General features: G+C 33.2%; 3 protein-coding genes and 1 long non-coding RNA gene across 5 annotated transcripts; 2 read left to right on the top strand and 2 right to left on the bottom strand.

Annotated features, from left to right (window-relative positions):
* The first annotated feature begins 769 nt into the window (after positions 1 to 769).
* Positions 770 to 1,523, top strand: LOC8258834 (calcium-binding protein CP1). The gene has a single exon (XM_002519198.4). It carries the CDS (start codon positions 836 to 838, stop codon positions 1,346 to 1,348), a length of 513 nt encoding a protein of 170 aa, XP_002519244.1. The 5' UTR covers positions 770 to 835; the 3' UTR covers positions 1,349 to 1,523.
* A 321-nt stretch (positions 1,524 to 1,844) lies between these two features.
* On the bottom strand, positions 1,845 to 5,302 carry LOC8258835 (DNA replication complex GINS protein SLD5). The gene is made up of 6 exons (XM_048379456.1): positions 4,818 to 5,302; positions 4,350 to 4,472; positions 4,178 to 4,260; positions 3,965 to 4,074; positions 2,311 to 2,392; positions 1,845 to 2,205 (listed from the first exon to the last, which is right to left on the bottom strand). The coding sequence occupies exons 1-6, from the start codon at positions 5,001 to 5,003 to the stop codon at positions 2,109 to 2,111; spliced, it is 681 nt and encodes a 226-aa protein (XP_048235413.1). The 5' UTR covers positions 5,004 to 5,302; the 3' UTR covers positions 1,845 to 2,108.
* A 4,193-nt stretch (positions 5,303 to 9,495) lies between these two features.
* LOC107261255 lies at positions 9,496 to 10,313 on the bottom strand. Its single transcript, XR_001535238.3, has 2 exons — positions 10,135 to 10,313; positions 9,496 to 10,043 (listed from the first exon to the last, which is right to left on the bottom strand). It is a non-coding gene; the product is annotated as an uncharacterized LOC107261255 (long non-coding RNA).
* A 383-nt stretch (positions 10,314 to 10,696) lies between these two features.
* On the top strand, positions 10,697 to 16,887 carry LOC8258837. Of its 2 annotated transcripts, XM_002519201.4 has the most exons (4): positions 10,697 to 11,028; positions 11,100 to 11,234; positions 11,740 to 12,173; positions 16,341 to 16,887. In XM_002519201.4, exons 1-3 carry the CDS (start codon positions 10,945 to 10,947, stop codon positions 12,154 to 12,156), a joined length of 636 nt encoding a protein of 211 aa, XP_002519247.1. In that variant the 5' UTR covers positions 10,697 to 10,944; the 3' UTR covers positions 12,157 to 12,173; positions 16,341 to 16,887. The 2 variants fall into 2 exon arrangements, with proteins under 2 accessions (XP_002519247.1, XP_048234875.1); XM_048378918.1 differs by lacking the exon at positions 16,341 to 16,887 and having other exon boundaries at positions 11,740 to 12,265.
* Positions 16,888 to 18,244: the final 1,357 nt, after the last annotated feature.

Below are 18,244 nucleotides of genomic sequence, written 5' to 3'. Positions count from 1 at the left end.
GACTTAGAATTTAGAAAAAGAAAGGACAGCCCAATGAGAATTGAAGATCGCGCTCTTCTTTTTTCTTTTATTTTTTTACTCCATAGAATAATTAAAATACTTCATTGCTAAAAATGTTACTGCTGTGAAGGAAAAATAAAAAGTAGTGGTCCTTTTATTACAAAAATGTAACTAATCCATTGATAATAATAATTAATTAATTGACAATAATATAACCAACCGCACTGAAAATAGATTGAGCAGCAAGACATTGAATTCCATGTTTGATAGGAAAAAGAAAAACACCATGTCTACAATAATTAGTGTATTTTATAAGGGGTTTTATGTTTATGTTTATATTTATAATGATTTAATAATTTAATTTTATAGGTTTTCTTTTGAAAGCAATTATTTGATAAGTTAATGATACCAGGAGTAAGTCAGAAAAATCGCTAATTATAGCCTACAACAAACAAACACAATAATCATTTTCCTATAGCAAATAGAAAGGAAGTCGGTGCCATAATTCTCGAAAATTCTAAGGATTTCTCAGCAAAATATTAACAAATCTACCGGTCAACAGAAGTGGGGACCGGACTACTTCCACAACCAAACAGCCAGTTTCATACAAAATTACCTTACGTCACCACATACGTAACACTTTTATCCTACGTGGCATTACCTTAGACTCGTTGAGCTTGTCAACCGAATCACGTGTTCGTATTGCAGTGGACCCCTATATTCGCTCGGACCCTGTTCTCTCCCCCCCGACTATATATACCAAACGAAACCTCTTTTCGCTGTGTAACACTTCCTAGTAATTTGGAAAGGAAGGAAAATTAGAAAAGAAAGAAAGATGTGTCCGTCTGGCAGAAGTATAGCATCAAACACAAAAACGGCGTCGTCGGGGCTACATTTCAGGACAGCATTCGATGTTCTTGATGCAGACCGCGATGGCAAGATTAGCAAAGAAGATCTTCGAATGTTTTACGCTGGAATACAGAACGGCGGCGTCGGAGATGATGGCGATGATGATGTTATAGGGTCCATGATGTCCGTAGCTGACTTTAACAAGGATGGTTTCGTGGAGTACGATGAATTTGAGCGTGTTTTGGACGGTAATGATGTCAATAAAAAGAAAAGGAGTTGCTGCAATGGAGTTTTGGAAGATGTTTTTAAGGTTATGGATAAAGATGGGGATGGGAAATTAAGTCATGATGATTTGAAAAGTTATATGCAATTAGCTGGTTTTGATGCTAATGACGAAGATATTAAGGCTATGATTAAGTTAGGTTCTAGTAGTGGCGGCAATAAAAAAGATTGTGTATCTTTTGATGATTTGATTAAGATTTTGTGTTTTGATCTTTAATTTTGTATGGTCGATTTATTTGCAACAAGTCTTTGGTCTTTCTGTAATTTGCTCCGTCTACTTCTTGTTTTTATTCTCTTTTTATTTAGTCAATAATGGACGGATGCTATTTATTAAGATGAACAGTATTATGTTCTTTTGAATGAAGAATTAAATTGAAGATTGTTTTATGGTACTGGACGACTTAAAATGATTTGTCCTATTTCTAATTAAGATTTTGCCAGCTTTATTCGCCTGTACTTTTGTATTCGTCTTTTTGTGTTGGTCCAAAAATATTGGATAATTTTGTGGTCTGCAATCCCTCTTTTAATACAGGCTCTTATTTCTTTGGGGTAGTATGCAACATTGATCACTGCTTTTGGTAATTCATCGGGTATGAATACCAAGCGAAAGTTCTCCAACACGCAACCTTTCTGGTGAAAACAAGCCAATAGCAAATATCAGCCTGACTTTTTTGTTCAAAAAAAATATAATATTACGAATATATGAACATCAATAAAACTAAAAAGTTATGATTTTCATGAACCGGCTCGAAACTAACATTAGCACAGAATCAGGTCTAATCCCCAATCTTGAACTATTGCCAACCAAAAAAAAGAAAAGATCGCCTGAGCCCTCACAAACCATTAGACTTTCAAAAAGCGTTTACATGATAGAAGCCATACAATTTGAAGTGCGTGCTTAACAGCTCCATTTACACTCCTAACTAACGTGATACGATCTTTTCAAGGAGAGACCTAATGCCATTTGTAACTTCGCTTTACACCAAATCTATTTTCCCCTTCTCCAATGGCTTCTTTATGAACTTGTAACATACAAATGTAAGTAGATCACGTTCCATCTCTGTGATTTCCATACTGCCACAATAGATACATTCAACAGAGTCATTCTCTTTACTTCTCATCTCAAGATAATACAGTGAATGGAGGAATGAAACGATTGGCCTCCAATCAGACATTTACCTGTACTCAGGTTCAAAGTCCATGCCGGAGAGATACTGCCTGGCTTTGCAAATAACAAATGTGTCTAGCCGTGGTGCTGGCACTGTAGAACGTATTAGAGAAATTATAAACATATAATTTTTCTGGTGCAAAGTTCACTTAAAAATAATATGGCATAGTATTTCCCATAAGAACTCATACATGGCTAATAAACCAAGTAAAAGGAGGGATGGGCCAATTCTTGAACCTTGTGGCGGTCTAACAGACATCCTTTTCTATAAGCTAGAAAAACTTTGCTATGTTGATTAAGATGCCATTTCAACAAGATCAATAGAGCACAAAGAAAGAAACTCCAAAAGCGCTACTGATAATGTGTAGCAATAAATACAGTTCCAAACTCATTTTAGAAACAAAATGGTATTAACCTAATAACCCAATGACCAAGGTGAAATTTAATGCAAAAGCTATCGGATAATACAAGATAATTTAGATGCAGCTTATCAAAAATCTACTTACAAGAATTAAATGAAACAGAAATGCCTTCAACATAGAAAATCAAATATTCTAGATGCCTTTCCACTATGTGTGAGACTTAAGATCTCGCAGCATATGCACTTCTTGAGTGATGACAACTTCAACAAAAAAGAAATGCCTCAAGTTGCTTAGCTATTCCACATTTCCACTGAACAAAGTGCAACTGCAAGGTTCCGCAGCTAATTAACAAGTATGGTTCAAGATTTCACTCTGACTAAATTGGAATCATCATCACAGGATAAGCTCACAACAAAATTATTGGGTGGTGAGTATAAAGGTAGGATATGCTTGGATTCCTTCTTTTGTCATAAACAATTGAAAGTTCCAATTGAAATAAATTGGTCCACAAAGAGATTCTCCTAAAGATGACGTATAATAATAAATAAATAAGACCTCACAAATTACTTGGAGATCATAATCTACTCAAAATGACAGGCACTAAAGCACAATGTTCTCCAAAGTATTCAAAATGCTCAGCAGAACACAAAAACATTCCTGCCTGAAAATCCCAAACGGTTAATCATAGTCCACAACGCGATTGTCTTGGATGATAATAATGTACAAGACACATCTCAAGAACCATCATTGTACACAGAAGTAAGGCTCCTAGGATCGGCTTAACAAGTTCATTTCAAGCATAATCTGACTGGATCATCATCACACATTTCCATAACTTAGTGCAACTGTCAACTCTAAGCAAGCATTAGATATTTAGAGGTTGAGCAGTATGTTCTGCATCCCCCATATCATGCTAAGAGCAGAAAAGGTCACAGTACTAAATTTCAACATAAAGCTCAACAGAGCAGTATCTAAAGCGCAGTATCATACTATAAGCACAGTAAGGAAAGGAAAGCATCTCTGCACGCCTTTAAATATTCTATGCACAATCTATAACAAAATCTTCAAAAAAAAAAACATGTACGTGCCAATTCTTGAACCAACACCTAACACGCACCAACGTTTCATTACTGCAGAAACTAGTTATTTCTTAAATGAAGTTACCTTGCACTCAACTATATAATTTAAAAAGGATTCAACATATTTCTTCTGTTCAATATACAATCAACTCCACAATATAAGTAGTAAAAAGAACTAATAGCTTTGGCAACCAAACACATAATACCAAAAGTTTAAAAATTACCCATGTCATCCTCTTCACTTGTTATGGATTGTCTGAGTGTAGACTGGTAATTATCAGGCAATTTTGCAAGAACAGTTTCATCAAGATGGTTTCTGAGATCATTCTCACACCTATAATCAGGCAGTGAATTTCACAATCAGTAATCTTAATCAATAACCTGCAAGCAAATTCTACTACATCGTACAAATGAGGTAAATAAAATAACACCTTCACCTTTCTGCAAAGATTTGCTCCTGGTCAGAAAGCCGGTTTCGATGGGCATCATTTCCTAAAATGTGGAATAAGTACTCCTCAATCTGCAATAAATTTACATCATTAACAAGTAGCTCCATGAAATTTTAATGTAATTTTTTAACCCAAAAAAATTGTTAAAATTTGTAGCAACCTTTTGGAGGCGAACCCGGAGATACGATCTCAATAAGAACTGAGCCCTGTCTAGGTCCATTTGGTAAAGCGACACAGTCAGGGGATCTATACCATCCGTTTCAAATATCTCCACATTTTGTTCCTTCAGAAAACATACATCAATTTGGTATTAAAATTTAAGCATAAAGTATTATACCAGATAAATTAAAAGAAAAGGCATATTTAATTGAACACCAGTTATTTTCACACTCCTTAATCCTAACAGACACCAACCTATATTAATTAATTTCATCAGCAGAAAAGAAAAGAACAAAAACTAGCATATTGCTTCAATAAAACAATTGGCCATTAAATTGCTCGAAAGTAACAAAACAGTGAAACAGAGCAGAGAGGATACGGTTAAAGTGTAATTTCTTCTCCTACTATAATTTTATTTTCTTCTTCGGTAAACAGACAGAAAGTTAGGGTTTAGAGAAAAAAACAATACCGCCAATTCAATCTGCTCTTTAATTCTCTGAACTAAAGAAGCTTCGTACTGAAGAATCTCTGGTGCAGCTTTCTCATTACGCCACGCTCTTTTCAAGAGCTCAACATCAGTCGTAGAAATCAGCGTTTCGTAATCATCCATCAAGGTCGCACTCATTGATCCCTCTCCAGATCCAGTATTAGCCATCTGATCTGATTACTACTCGCTTGCTCTATCTCGATCTTTATTATTTCTTATCACTAATTTGAGAGGGAAAATCGTAGAATTAGAAATAGGAGTGGCGGCAAAATGAAGTGTAATGTGTGTTTAGAGGAGACAGATCACGAGTTTGTGCGTGAATCTAACACCATTGGATTCGTGGGGCCTCAAAATGAACGGCCTTGATGATGGGGCTCGATTCACGCACAAACTAGAGATACGTCTCATCTTTCTATTTGGGGAAAAATATTAAAATTGGACTAGATTCGCAGAGCAGGTGCCTAGATTTAGTTATGCCCTTTTATAGGCAGAGAGAGAGAGAGAGAGAGAGATGGGCTCCGTTTATAACTAGAATCCGATACCAATTCTGTGGACTGGACCCGTCCACCGCTATCATGTGAAATGTGAGCAAAGTTGTGGCTTCCAAGTTTAATTATGGTAGAAAATGGGTATTTTTTCTTAAATAATAAGCGTGGCTAATCCCTCTTGTTCTATGTGTATAATGAGTTGTTATTCGCAGTGGCCATTATTTCTTCAAGTTTAAGACTTTTTGGTGATACAAAAGCAAATAGAATTAAAGTGGTTTTGATTTGGGTTGGTAATATTTTGATTGAATTGAAATATGTATGACGTTAATTACAACTTTATAATTTCGATGAAAAAAAAGTATAACTTTGATAATTTAAATTAATCAATATGAAATTAAATGATGAAATGATATATGAAAGAATTCTTTTGGATTGATATGTGTGAAATAATGATACAGATAGAATTGGAAAAATTTGTAAAATGAAATCGACAATCAAAATTATGATATCCAATTGGCAAAAGATAATCCGACCGGCAGAAAATAAAATCCAATTGAAGTGGAGGGTAACACTTGAATCCAATCTTATTCATAATAAATAAATATTTATATATTGTCAAAAAAGAAAAATAGATAATACCGCAATTCAAAACCGAATTAGTCGGTTTAATTTCATTTTATGATGGAGTTGGAACTAAATACATTGGTAAATATGGTTTTCATTTTGGTTAAAAATTGAACAATTTCAATTTGATTTTAATTTTATTCAGTTCGGAATATAAAATGTTAAAATGATTTTTGTTTAGATTACCCAAGGAGGGAACCAAATCTGGAGTAACTCTCTTTATAAATTAGGATTGGATTAGTTCTAATTTTAATCGGGCTAGTTCAAGTTGGCCTAATCGGGATATAGCCATGGTGATATGCATACCTATCCCCAGCTTTTAAAATACAAATGAGGTGATAATAACTATATTTTAGATTTTGGTCAAATAGAGATACACACACCTGTCTACGTAATCAAGCAGGCTATTGGCACCAAAACAAATCTTGAATTGATCTTTTGGCTTGCCATATATATCTATATGAAAAGTGTTGTATTATCACCTATTAATCTATCATACCATAAAGTCAATAATAATGCGCCTTACAATGATTCATCCCATTTCCAAATTAGGTATTGTAATAAATTATTAATATCAACATTCTTGATACATTATAGTTTTATATTCCTTTGATATTTCAAAAAATAATAATATATATAAACTTTTGGGATTATTCAGAAAGATGATCATTGATTTGTTATATAACACTAACTAGACTGCCGAATTAAAGGTGACGAGGTTTTGTTATTCTCTTGAAAATGGCACTGCCGGAAAGGGAAGCAGTCGTAATGCCAAAATTCTTTTTAATTACCTCAAACTGCTCAGATGTGCAACACGCTCTTCTATCGTTTGATTGGTAGCAGCTAAATTTATTAGGTTGGTTATTTCATGCTATAACTTATTAGACATAGTTTGGCCACTGATTAATGACTGCTCGACCGTGAGTTATAGGTAAGAAAAATAGAAGTCATTATCTTTCTCCCTTCATGTATTAATGGTGATCTGTGTGTCTCTCTGAAATCTGCGATTTCGACGTCTGTCTACAGTCTGAGTGTCAGAATCTTTAATTTACATGCATGTTGACGTACATTTTCTAGGCTTATGGTTAGGAACGTGTAGTTCCCCGCTTTGTTACAAGCCAACATGTATACTCCACGTACTATATGAAGATGTAATCTGGCAAATGGAAATGGGTTCCTAAGGTTGAAATTTATAGGCAGAATACTGCCAATATTGGAGGTTGAAGCTATAGCTAGAGATAGAACTGTAACCAGGCAGGGGTGGTGGCACCAATCCAATGAGATAACAATGACTGACAATTCATTCTCACAAACAAACATAATTATTTTATTCATGATCAGAATCGATACTTAAATGTTCTATCTTGTAATTATCAATAGTTAATTATACTACTTAGTGTTCAACATTAATGGTGAAAAAACACAGTAAAATTTGCAAAATATTTCTATCAGCAAATGAAATATATTTAAGATCACGATATTCTATGATGTATAAGTGTATAAATTTTGAGAGTTGATCAATAAACAATTATACGATGGTAGTTAGAATTGGATTAAGATTAATCTTCAAACATAAGACTTACAGATAATTACAATGCTGAAATACAACAATTTTAGTAACGAACTTCCAGAAAATTATTTACTAACGTACCAAAAACAACTTCTAATCAATGGATTTTATTCGTTGCTGATCCAACGATTTTGTATAATTCACAGGACCTAAAAATAAGTCAAGAACACAATGACACTCCATAAGATCTTATTGTCTTATTTATATTCTCCTTGTTCTCTAATTAAACAATAAAATCAACAATTGACTTCTGGCTACGTACATTTCGTGAAATAATTCTGATATATATAGCCTAAGTAGGTCGTGGGTGCTATAATTAATTACCCAATGAGATACGGCAGTTGGGGGTGTTTCACTAGTTAGGATTTTAGAAAATAAATATTTATCATTTTAGGCTAAAAGATTTATGAAATTCTATCTTTGGGATACTTTCAGAACAACTTCCCTCTTTAGGATGATTTTTGATGACGTAGAGAGGCATAGAGATTCGTCCGCCGGTTAGACTAGCGAAAAGAAGCTGTCCTCTAATTCAACTGGCGCACAACCTCTCAAATTTATGAAAAAATCAATTTTTATTTAAAAACGAAACTAACATGATTATATATACATATATATTAAATTTTGAGACATAATTTTTTTTAATATGTGTGATTATATTTTGACACGTAAATTTTTTATTTTGACGAATATATTTATTTTTATACATAGAATTCAAGTTTACATAGAATTTATTATTCTTTATTAATTAATTAATTAATTAATTATATTTATACTTAAATAATAACTCTAGTCCTAGAAAATAGTATTTTAATTATATTTTTAATATTATATTAGATAACGAATTAGTTTTCTAATTAAATAATAATTTTAATTTCAAAAATATAATATTTTAGATTATATTTTTAATATTTTTATTTACCAATAAGTTAGTTTTCTACTTATATAGTAACTTCTAATTCTAAAAAATAGAAAATAGTAATATTAATTATATTTATAGTATTAATTTATACAATACTAAAAATTAATTAATAAATTTTTTAAAATAGTTATAATAAAGGATTTGTCGGAAACTGATGAAATATTAAAATATTAAAAGAACTTTAGGAAAGATATTCAAAATATTTAATTATTATTACTTTTTCAATATTACAAGTAATTATAAAATATTAACAAATTTATTAATTTTTATCTATAGATTCCATTTACATTATTATTTATGATTAAAAAAATAATTACAATAGTTGTATAACGTACGAATAAGTAACTAGTTAAATATTAAATTTTATAATAATTTTTTTAAATTTAAAATATATTTTAATAGTAGTCAATTCATAACATTTTTTCAATTATTAATAAATTATTTATCAAAAAATTTTAAAATAAATAATCAAATCTACCTACAAAAAAAAATTATTATGCAATCAAATTAATGTTTCTATTTGATACAATTATAAAAAAATCTAAAATAAATACAACAATAAAAACAATTCTCTGTCGGCTTAGAAAAAGTAGCGTACAAAGCTTGCAAAATTTCTATTCGCCTGACCGACGGACAACTTTTCTTTTTTAAACTCACCCATTTTAACTATAAAAATTATCCCGAAAATGGAATTATGTAAAATATTTCATCCTAAAATGAAATTCTTTTTAAAAAAAAAAACCTTAAATTAGGAAAGATCCCAGGCAGCTGGGATACATATAGAGCTGGCCTTAGGTATCACCTTGCATTTGGTTAATCATGTATTTATACCTAGGGTTTTCTTTTTACTCTACAATTCACGTAGTACTTGCACCTCTTCTGATCTTTAAATCATATGTCAATCGCCCAAAGCACTGTGTTGACGAAGTTACTGAACCAAAAGTATATATATGATTTTGGGATAGATGGCAAAAAATTGACTGATAATTAGGACAAATATCTTTAACCCAATATGTATGTGACTGGTTCCTCAAAAGGGATATAAACAAAGCAAAACCATGCCAAGCAGTAAGGTCATTATGTTCTCTTATTATTCTACGCAAAGTCTACCACAATTTTTTTGGCATAGAAGCCGGAGACTTGCATCATAATATGATACATGTTCACGTGGAACAATACATTTGGCAGGGAGTTACATGTAACTCCTGCTTTATTACAAGCTAAGCTCACTATTTCTTACACAGGCTTTTCATTATTACATGTTCTGACTTTAAATTTTATGTCTTAGTCTTTGTTTTTCCCTTCATTTATTTCTGTTACATCTCATATTGCTTGTTCGATGGTCTGTGTCATAACAGTGGTGGTTCTCAGTTCCCGAAGGACTTCCATGGTTGTTATAGCCAGTGTTGAGTTCACCATCCCCACCGCCACTAGTCTCTGTGTTGCTAGGTCCAGGATATGTAGGCTCGCTCAAGAGACGGCGGTTGATCATCATCTTATTCTCCGTCATGAAAGCATCAGCTCGCAGCGTTGCCAAGATCAACAAGAAAGCAACTAAGACAGCTCGTAAGATCTTCATTGATCATTAAAACTTTCAGCTAAATAACCTGTCAACAAGAAATTAAAATCAATAAGGAAAAAGACAATTAAGATTAAAAAAAACAAGAGGGCTTAATTATATATATATAATCCACGCACAATTAATTAACTTGATATCTGAAGATTTAATTTGGCAATGGAAATGGATATTTAGGGTTGCAATTTATAGACAGAACTTTGCCACTGTTGGAGGCTTGAAATATATCTAGAAGATATGAAACTGTGACTGCTAAAAAAAAATCAAGAAGCAGGCAGTGGTGGTGGCACCAATCCGAGCACCATGGCCACCAACAAGGAAACCATTATGATAAGAATTGATGATTATTAAACCCCATTTGCATTGTAAATGTTCAATCTTGTAATAATTAACAACGGATTATGCTGGCGTGTTAAATGTTCTTCAACGGTGAAAAGATTGGAGAAAAAAAAGAAGTGAAAATTCTTTCTCACCTGCAATAATTGTTTAGATCACAGTGTGTCATAATGAATTATCAGAACTTTGAGACTTGACCACTAAATTAATGAATTACATGGGTAATAGTTAAAAGTTAACTGATATCACTTTGTGTTCGTTATCAGTTGTTAATAACTTCTCTCAAAAGGGAAGGAAACGAAACTATACATCTGGAGACACGGACCAGACTGAGCTGAATTTGGGAAGTGATACTGCAGAGTCGGCCCAATAACTGAGTCATTTAAGGTCTGCAACTTCGGCCCAAATATTCAGGTCATATATTTAATATAACGTGATTGATCATGATTATAGCAGTTACTATTAAAAACTGTAATTAACCGTACTAGTACGCTGTATATAATCCAATTCAAATTCCATCTCCCAGTTCACTGCTCAGGACACAGCAAGGTCCAGTGAATTTTTTTAAAAATCTCCCGCCAAAAAGAAAAGCGAAAATGAAAGATAATAATCAAACTCCAAAAAAGGAAGACATAGCGAATCGCAGAACCAAGGAGTCTCGTTTAACGAAGTCCCAGAAGGTCTTAACCTCTCATTTCTCTTCGTATTCGATCTCTCACTTATTTTATAGTTTCTGTTTATCATTTTGCAGATTGTTAAGAGAAGTTTGAACGCTGCGTATCCTCCGGTTTCTGAAGATGTTTCGACCGATACAACTAAAGACTTGACTGATTTCTCTTCAATTTCTGAGATCTCTGACGCTAATTGTAGCACTCAAATCGCTCAGGTATTTGTTTATTTGCTGCAACCTTTCAGTTTCTTTTACATTTCATTCTCATTCTAATTATGGAATTTAATTTTTCTAATTTTATGTGAAATAATTAAAAAAAACGTGCTATAACATTTGAAATAATATTTAGATTCTTAAGACCAAAAAAAATTCTGAAGCTGATTGTTTAGGTTATTTCGGTTATGGCCGTTTTAATTGATCTATGTATTGTTTTGTCTGAGTTAAACTTTTTAAAAAAATAGTAATAATGTTTGTTAAGCTATTTGTATTAGTTTTAAGTATCAATTCCTTTCTGGTCAGATTTTCTGTTTGATATTGGATTTCAGTTTTAAGATTTAAAAATTAAAAAAAGTACTACGATATGCGCTGATTGTTTAATCTACTTCAATTCAATTTTATCGTTGAGAAATTCACGAAAAGAAATCGTAATGGTGTTCGTTACCTATTTTAATTAATTTTAAGCAATCACGTGTTTTATTTTTGTGAAAAATTTCGGTTTCAGAGCTCTGAGTTGGATTCAGCTTCCTCAGAAGCATTTTCTCTCTGTGATATTACTCCAACTTCTAAGATTGCAACTAACTATGATCATCATGCCAATGCGTCTTCGGAGCATTGTAAATTTCACAAACTAGACCATTCGGTTGAGGTGGATATCGTGTCAGATTTTCTCAAACAAGCTGGAAATCGGGTGTTAAACTCGAATGATGTGGATCGGCAGTCTAAGAAGCTTTTAGATGGATTACTTAAGGTTGTTCTAGATGAATGCTATTCTTTGCCTGAAGAGAGAGACTGCTACGATGAACTTGTTTCTGCAAAACTTCGTATTGTATTTCTCTGCTTCTTCATTTGGAGCTTTGCATCTCTGATATTCTTTAGTTTGCGATCGGGTAGCTCTTATAGTGGATTGCCGCCAACTTGAATTGCCACAAGGAAGAGGTATGATTTCTTTAATCATTTCAGGTTTGTATTGTTCTTGTGTGAGACAGTGTCTTATATATTTGTTTCCCTATTTTGATTTTTGAGTTTTACACTGTGTTGTTTTATCCAGCCCTTTCCCGATTATATATATATTAAGCTTCCTTTTTGTGACATTTCTAAGATCTGGCTCAATGCATAATGTTTGTGAATGTCACGATAGTGCCAAATTTTCCTGTTCCGTTCCAAATAGGGGTTAATCTGTATCCCTAATGTGTTTTTTCTTTTACTTAATAAATCTCCGGGAATTGTGACAAAGTACTTGATTAGCAGAGATATTAAAGTATTATGTGATTTGTGAAGCAATAGTAATACTACTTGTTAGGTATATGTTATATAACATATATTTGGAAATTTGGTGGTCCATGTTTCCCCCTATTGACAAAGCTTTTGTGAGATAAAGTTATTTGGCTTGCGCATGGGTTTATAGGACTTGATATTTCTCGAGTATTTTCTCATCTATTTTTCTTACTCTATGGGCCAAACTTGGAGCTTTCTATGGCGATAAGAAGCTCGATTTTGTCTCAACTTTGATACTTGATTTCTCTATCTTCTTTCTGCTCCTTACATGTCATCCTTCCGAAAGTAGCTCAACTCCTTGACACATTAGCTGCCCCACACATAGTTTACGTTGGCAGAGTATTCTAAAACCCCACATTTAATCTGAAATGATCGTACCTTCTATCACCCGGTTTTCTTCTACTGTTCGATCCTCTCCAACAATTTTAGTTAGATTTTAGATAGTGGTTTTCTTTCTTGTATTTCGACTCCATTTCTTTTAGCTCCCCATGCTAATGTCCATCTTTTTGAGTTTTGACTGGTTTGGTCCTAACTAGAGGCATAGATTGCTGAAATTTAGAGAGTCTATCCAGTGCTTATTTCTAGTCATGGACGCTCACAGCTAACAAATAACATTCTTACATCCATCCTTTATTCATTGTCCTTAACTGATCCACTTCTCAATAATTGCCATGATTGATGTTGTTAACTGTCGAGGAAAGCTTTGTGCCCCCAGATGCCAAACAATAGTAGAATCTTCAGATCCATTAAAAGAAGGAAGCTTATCCAACTAGATTGCGTAATCATTTGATCCTTTGGTAGTGAGCTAATAAAATCTTATCATCTACTCATTATAGAACTAAGTCTATCCACATGCAAGTGTTCTGCATTATTATTTACATGTTCTTATATAATATTCAAATTAGTCATGCGGAGGAATGTTTCTCTTTTAAATACTGATTTTATTCAGTATATTCTACATATAATTACAGATGATAAAGGTTTGAAATTTCATTGGGAGGTCTCAAATTAGAATCAGGAATTGAGGGCAGGGAGGTGTGATAGTAAAGAATGATACCCATGTTTGTGGAGCACAACTGATGTAGCAAAAATTAAAAGACCATAAACTATCCATCAAGTCTCTGAATATTCTTGTAGTTAAGTTATACAAACTGGGAAAAACATATACATTAAGCTGCCATGGTTTTGTTTGGTACACTTCTTTTCCAGTCTTAATATAACTTTGCCGGCATTGTTTTCTTATTTCAGTCAAACGAGTAGCTTAGTTAACAGCTATTCAGCATGCTTTTATTTAGTTTCAGATTTTGATATGCCTAATCCTAACATGACGTCCTATGATTGCTATTACGTGAACCTAGACGTCAAGCCTAGTTATTAATTATTCCGTATTCAACAAATTCTTAATTTAATTCTTGGGTGTTAGTTGTTTAACTGCCTTTCTTGTAAGCTCTATTTAAGGACGGTGTATATTTTAATTAAAATTTATAAAATTTATGAAATTTATAAAATTTATAAAATTTATTTATGAATTTAAAATTTATACATTTTGAATGAATTAAAAATTAATTTAGGACTTTATAAAATTAATTTTATACATAATTGATTATAGTTAAATTAAATTTTAACAAAATAAATAGGATTTTTAAATAAATTTTATATTAGTAAGTCTATATGCACCATAACATTAAAATATTATTTTTAACTTTATTACTTTTATTTTACATTTTATTTCATATCTTTTGTTCAAAAAAAATGAATTTACAGGTTTTAACTAAATATAGTATTAGTATCAATGTGAATGCATTAATTCTATATATCTGATTGCATTGTTAGTATCAATGTGACTGCTGATTAGTCCTATTATGTATATGCGCATTTATCATCATAGGTATGTGTCTAATATGTCTGTAGAGCATAATTTTGTAACTAGATCCATGGATGCTTAAGAGTTGATCTCGTCATCGAAAGCGAAGTGGGAAGGGGCTACTGGAGCTCCGATTAGACCAGGGTAGTAGTGGTTTTAAAAGTTATGACCAATGTAAATTCTAATACCAGGAGCCAGTGAACCAGTAGGTCAGACACGAGGTAATTTATTGAAAAGAAGGGACTTAGTAATTTATGCCGAAGAAATCTCAGTGGTAGGTGATTCCTTATAATGAATAGGACAAAACATAAGTGAAAGCAGTCAAATTCAACGAGTCAAAAAAATTGACCTAATATAAGATAATGCATATTGGTGAATTGCTAATTAAAAATGTGGTGCGCAAGTTAAATCTTGGATCAAGACAACATTAAGCTGATTTTTCAAGTGGATAATGACAAGCCTTTAAAAGTATTATAGCTGCATTCTCAAATTGATGTTTCTTTATTATGATAAAAGGACGGCCTAACAAAACCTTATAGGCTCTTTAGTGGAAGTAGTTAAAACATACAAGAATGGATGAGAAAGAATCTGAGCTAATGACACTGGTTTGTGGACACAATTTTATGGGCTCTTTCTTTAGAAATGTTTTTATGAAGAGACAATAAAGCATTTAATTTGACAGTTAGACAGATCATAATGGGTCAATAAGAGAACTCTGAAACTCTCCAGTAATTTGTTGTTTTTCAGAATTAATGATGTCGTCACTTCAAGTAATTTTTTTTCTTCTTTCGAGTGGTGATTTTATTCCAAGCATCCTATTTCTCTTGGACCCAATAGAAACGACGTGGGTGCCCCTCTTCTGACGGGGTGGATTGTAAATAGGTTCCAGCGTGTAGGCATGATTTGGTGTAGTGCATGATAGTTTTATTAGTTTATAAATGACATAGTGAAGCTTATCTAGCTGTATTTAAAGGCAAAGATTTATTGTAAAACACCAATACTTTTTTTAAGCTTGTTTAATAAGAGCGAAAATAATTTCTTAATAGGTGAGAGAGCAAGTTGTGCTTTAAAGCATGGTTTATTATAACCAAAAGATAAGTATAGGTTATTAGTAAGCTTTATGACAATCATTTGATGTGTGCTTTCTATCAATAGGCATCTGATGCTGGTATCTAGTTCAATTATTGAGCAAGGGCATTTTGGGACTGTCTTATAGAAAGAGAAAAAAAAAAAAAGATTGTAAGTTTTTGTACCTGGGTAACCGAAATACCACACCCTTTTCTGATATGCAGATTTGTGAAAGTCCTCCCGTTTTTCGTCAATCCAATGGGAGTCTTGAGATTTTAACAGTATTTATGATTCACCAGTATCTCCCTTATTCCAGTGAAGTGAAGATAACGATAGTTAAAATGGTATATATCTATATATATAAAATACTTTTTAAGAGTGCATGTGAAACCTTAGAACTTTGAGTATTGAAAACATACTGTTATTGGTAACATCTTAACGACTGAAGAAATTTGGACTTTCTTACTAACTGCCAGAAGTGCTTTATTTCGCGCTGCAGGGTGTGCTAATGCAATGTTGACCTGCCGTTTTAGTCCTTTAAAGTGCTCAAAGTATGAGTTTTTAGATACTGTTGCTGTTACTGCCAGATTTTTTATATCCTTTTTATGACGGATTTACTTGCTGTGAAGGGTGCAACATCGTCATTACCGACCTCATATGACATTGAATTGCGCTAATCCTGCCAGCAAATTGCTAACTGTCAAGCATATTATGAACATTTTGTGCTTCTATTCCATACTTATTGGAGGAGTTTTTTAATCATCTTAGCATGGGACTACAGTTGCATACATATATATATATATTTTTTTCCTTTTTCATTTCAAATGTCTGACTTCTTGTTCTACATATACTGTGCGCTTAAACATGGTGAAGCCAGCTCATATTTCAATTGGCAGGTATTAAAAGAAAACAAATTCACCTATGAAGACAAAGGCAAATAAACCATAAAATTGGGCTGATGCAGAGTGGAACCAGATGAAGTCGTACCTCCAAGTTTTATTCAGTATGTACACGAATACCTTAAGGTTTGACCCTTGATACGCTTGAAACTTAGATATAAATCAAATTGGCGTTGAAATTGAAAACCTCAACGCTACTGTTAAAGTTTTTTGTTCCTTGAACTCTATCGCCGCGCGAACTCTCTTTCCACCGCTAATAATGTTAGTTTAATTGAGACGATGGAACTAATCACTGATTAGAATTCCATTGGACCAAAATTTGTAGACATGTATCAGATATTCTTAGATTATATTCAAAAGCCACTAAGCCTTTGGCCAAGTGTAGCTGTTTACACTTTTATTTAGCTTCCGGTGTTTGGAGGGGCTCGAGCTATACGTGGCCAAGGTTGTGGTCCAATGAGCCATGAGATCCAGGACATGTGGATGACACCCTTTTAACTGTCGGCCCTTTCACTTGTCATCGGCGGATGTAGGGTGTCAAAAAGGACAAACTCTATTTACCAATGACCGTTTGCATTTGCTTGATGCTCTTGGGTCCGAACTTAAGGTCTTACTTAACTGCTATAGTACAAATTCACTTAGATTTAAGGATTGAATCTCAATCAGTCTTCATCATATGCTTGCACTAATTACTGATTTTTTCTGATTCTTTTTATTTTTCTCGCCCTTTGTAATGCTCTCTGTTTTATTGTGTCTCGCTCAAGGGAGGCAATCTCTCTGGCATGCCATAATGCCCAGTAGTCTTTTAGATTTTCAAAAACATACTTTTGAGGTTTCTTTATCCATTGTCTAATAGTAAATTGACAGACACATGGTACCATGATTTTGGTGAGAATGAGGATTAGGTTCGTGATTACTACTAAGCATTATTAAAACATCTCATAATGATATTGTTTTTGTTTATTCTTAAAGTCAGGTTAGCATTTTGTTGTTCGCATTTTGTATCTTAAACTACCTACCGGTTTATCTTTTGGCCATTACTAGAAAATCTACAGTGGAAAATCATGAACATTTCCACTAAATCAACTACAATGGAGTGGAGGTCACATTGGTGATTTACTTTTCATTATTGCTTGGTCAAAGATTACCTTTGCAGGCTGCTTTCAAGAAGTTAGTGACATTCACGAGTCATTATTTGGCCTGAAATGTTTCTGTTATTTTTCATGAATGATCTATAACCTTAGGAGACTAAAGTAAATTAAAAACAGAAAAAGGCATCATCATCTTTCTGCAGGTTTATTTGGCCGTAAAAAGATTTAAGTTAAATGTGTCCAGTGAATTCGTTGGATGGATCTGCAGAATATACAAATGTTGAGGTTAGCAGTATCTGTCTTGACAAGCACATATGATATAGAATTATTAAAAATCTGTTGTGGGGAGGGTAAAAGAAAAAGGACCCGTTGCTGGAAATGTGGAGCATAAGCGTACAGAGCTCACTAAGAAACAAAATTCCAAAAAATCCGCCAACAAATGCAAAAAATATAACATAGCCGATGAATATAGGAAAATGCCAGAAGAACAGCCTACATTGCACATGCATTTTCATTTTTGTTTATCGCTTCTTTTCTGGATCATCACCCGCCATTAATCATTGCACGGAATGATAACAAAATACTATACTGGACCCATACCCACCACCCCCACGTCACCCCCTACTCTATTAGTGGAAGCCAACGCCACATATTCTGCCAATCATTTTCTGCCACGTCATCCCCCCATACGCTTTTATTCAGGCTTGTTTGTTTTTTTGGTTCCGTAACTTGCTTGTCTGGATTCTGAAAAAACCTTCCCCCTTTGCCAATTCTTGGGTTGAAATTTTCAAATAGTCAACTTCATCCATT

The sequence above is a fragment of the Ricinus communis genome, chromosome 9 (genome assembly GCF_019578655.1).
Source record: "Ricinus communis isolate WT05 ecotype wild-type chromosome 9, ASM1957865v1, whole genome shotgun sequence".
NCBI classification, from domain to species: Eukaryota; Viridiplantae; Streptophyta; class Magnoliopsida; order Malpighiales; family Euphorbiaceae; genus Ricinus; species Ricinus communis.
The sequence above is the reverse complement of the archived record's forward strand: the minus strand, read 5'-3'. Positions and strand labels throughout refer to the sequence as shown.

Coding starts and splice junctions, on each gene's coding strand:
- LOC8258834 (XM_002519198.4), top strand. CDS start 836: ATGTGTCCGTCTGGCAGAAGTATAGCATCAAACACAAAAACGGCGTCG.
- LOC8258835 (XM_048379456.1), bottom strand. CDS start 5,003: ATGGCTAATACTGGATCTGGAGAGGGATCAATGAGTGCGACCTTGATG. Junction 4,075..4,177: donor GAGCAAATCTTTGCAGAAAG/GTGAAGGTGTTA, acceptor GCCTGATTATAG/GTGTGAGAATGATCTCAGAA. Junction 2,206..2,310: donor GACTTTGAACCTGAGTACAG/GTAAATGTCTGA, acceptor CTATTGTGGCAG/TATGGAAATCACAGAGATGG.
- LOC8258837 (XM_002519201.4), top strand. CDS start 10,945: ATGAAAGATAATAATCAAACTCCAAAAAAGGAAGACATAGCGAATCGC. Junction 11,029..11,099: donor GTTTAACGAAGTCCCAGAAG/GTCTTAACCTCT, acceptor ATCATTTTGCAG/ATTGTTAAGAGAAGTTTGAA. Junction 11,235..11,739: donor GTAGCACTCAAATCGCTCAG/GTATTTGTTTAT, acceptor TTTCGGTTTCAG/AGCTCTGAGTTGGATTCAGC.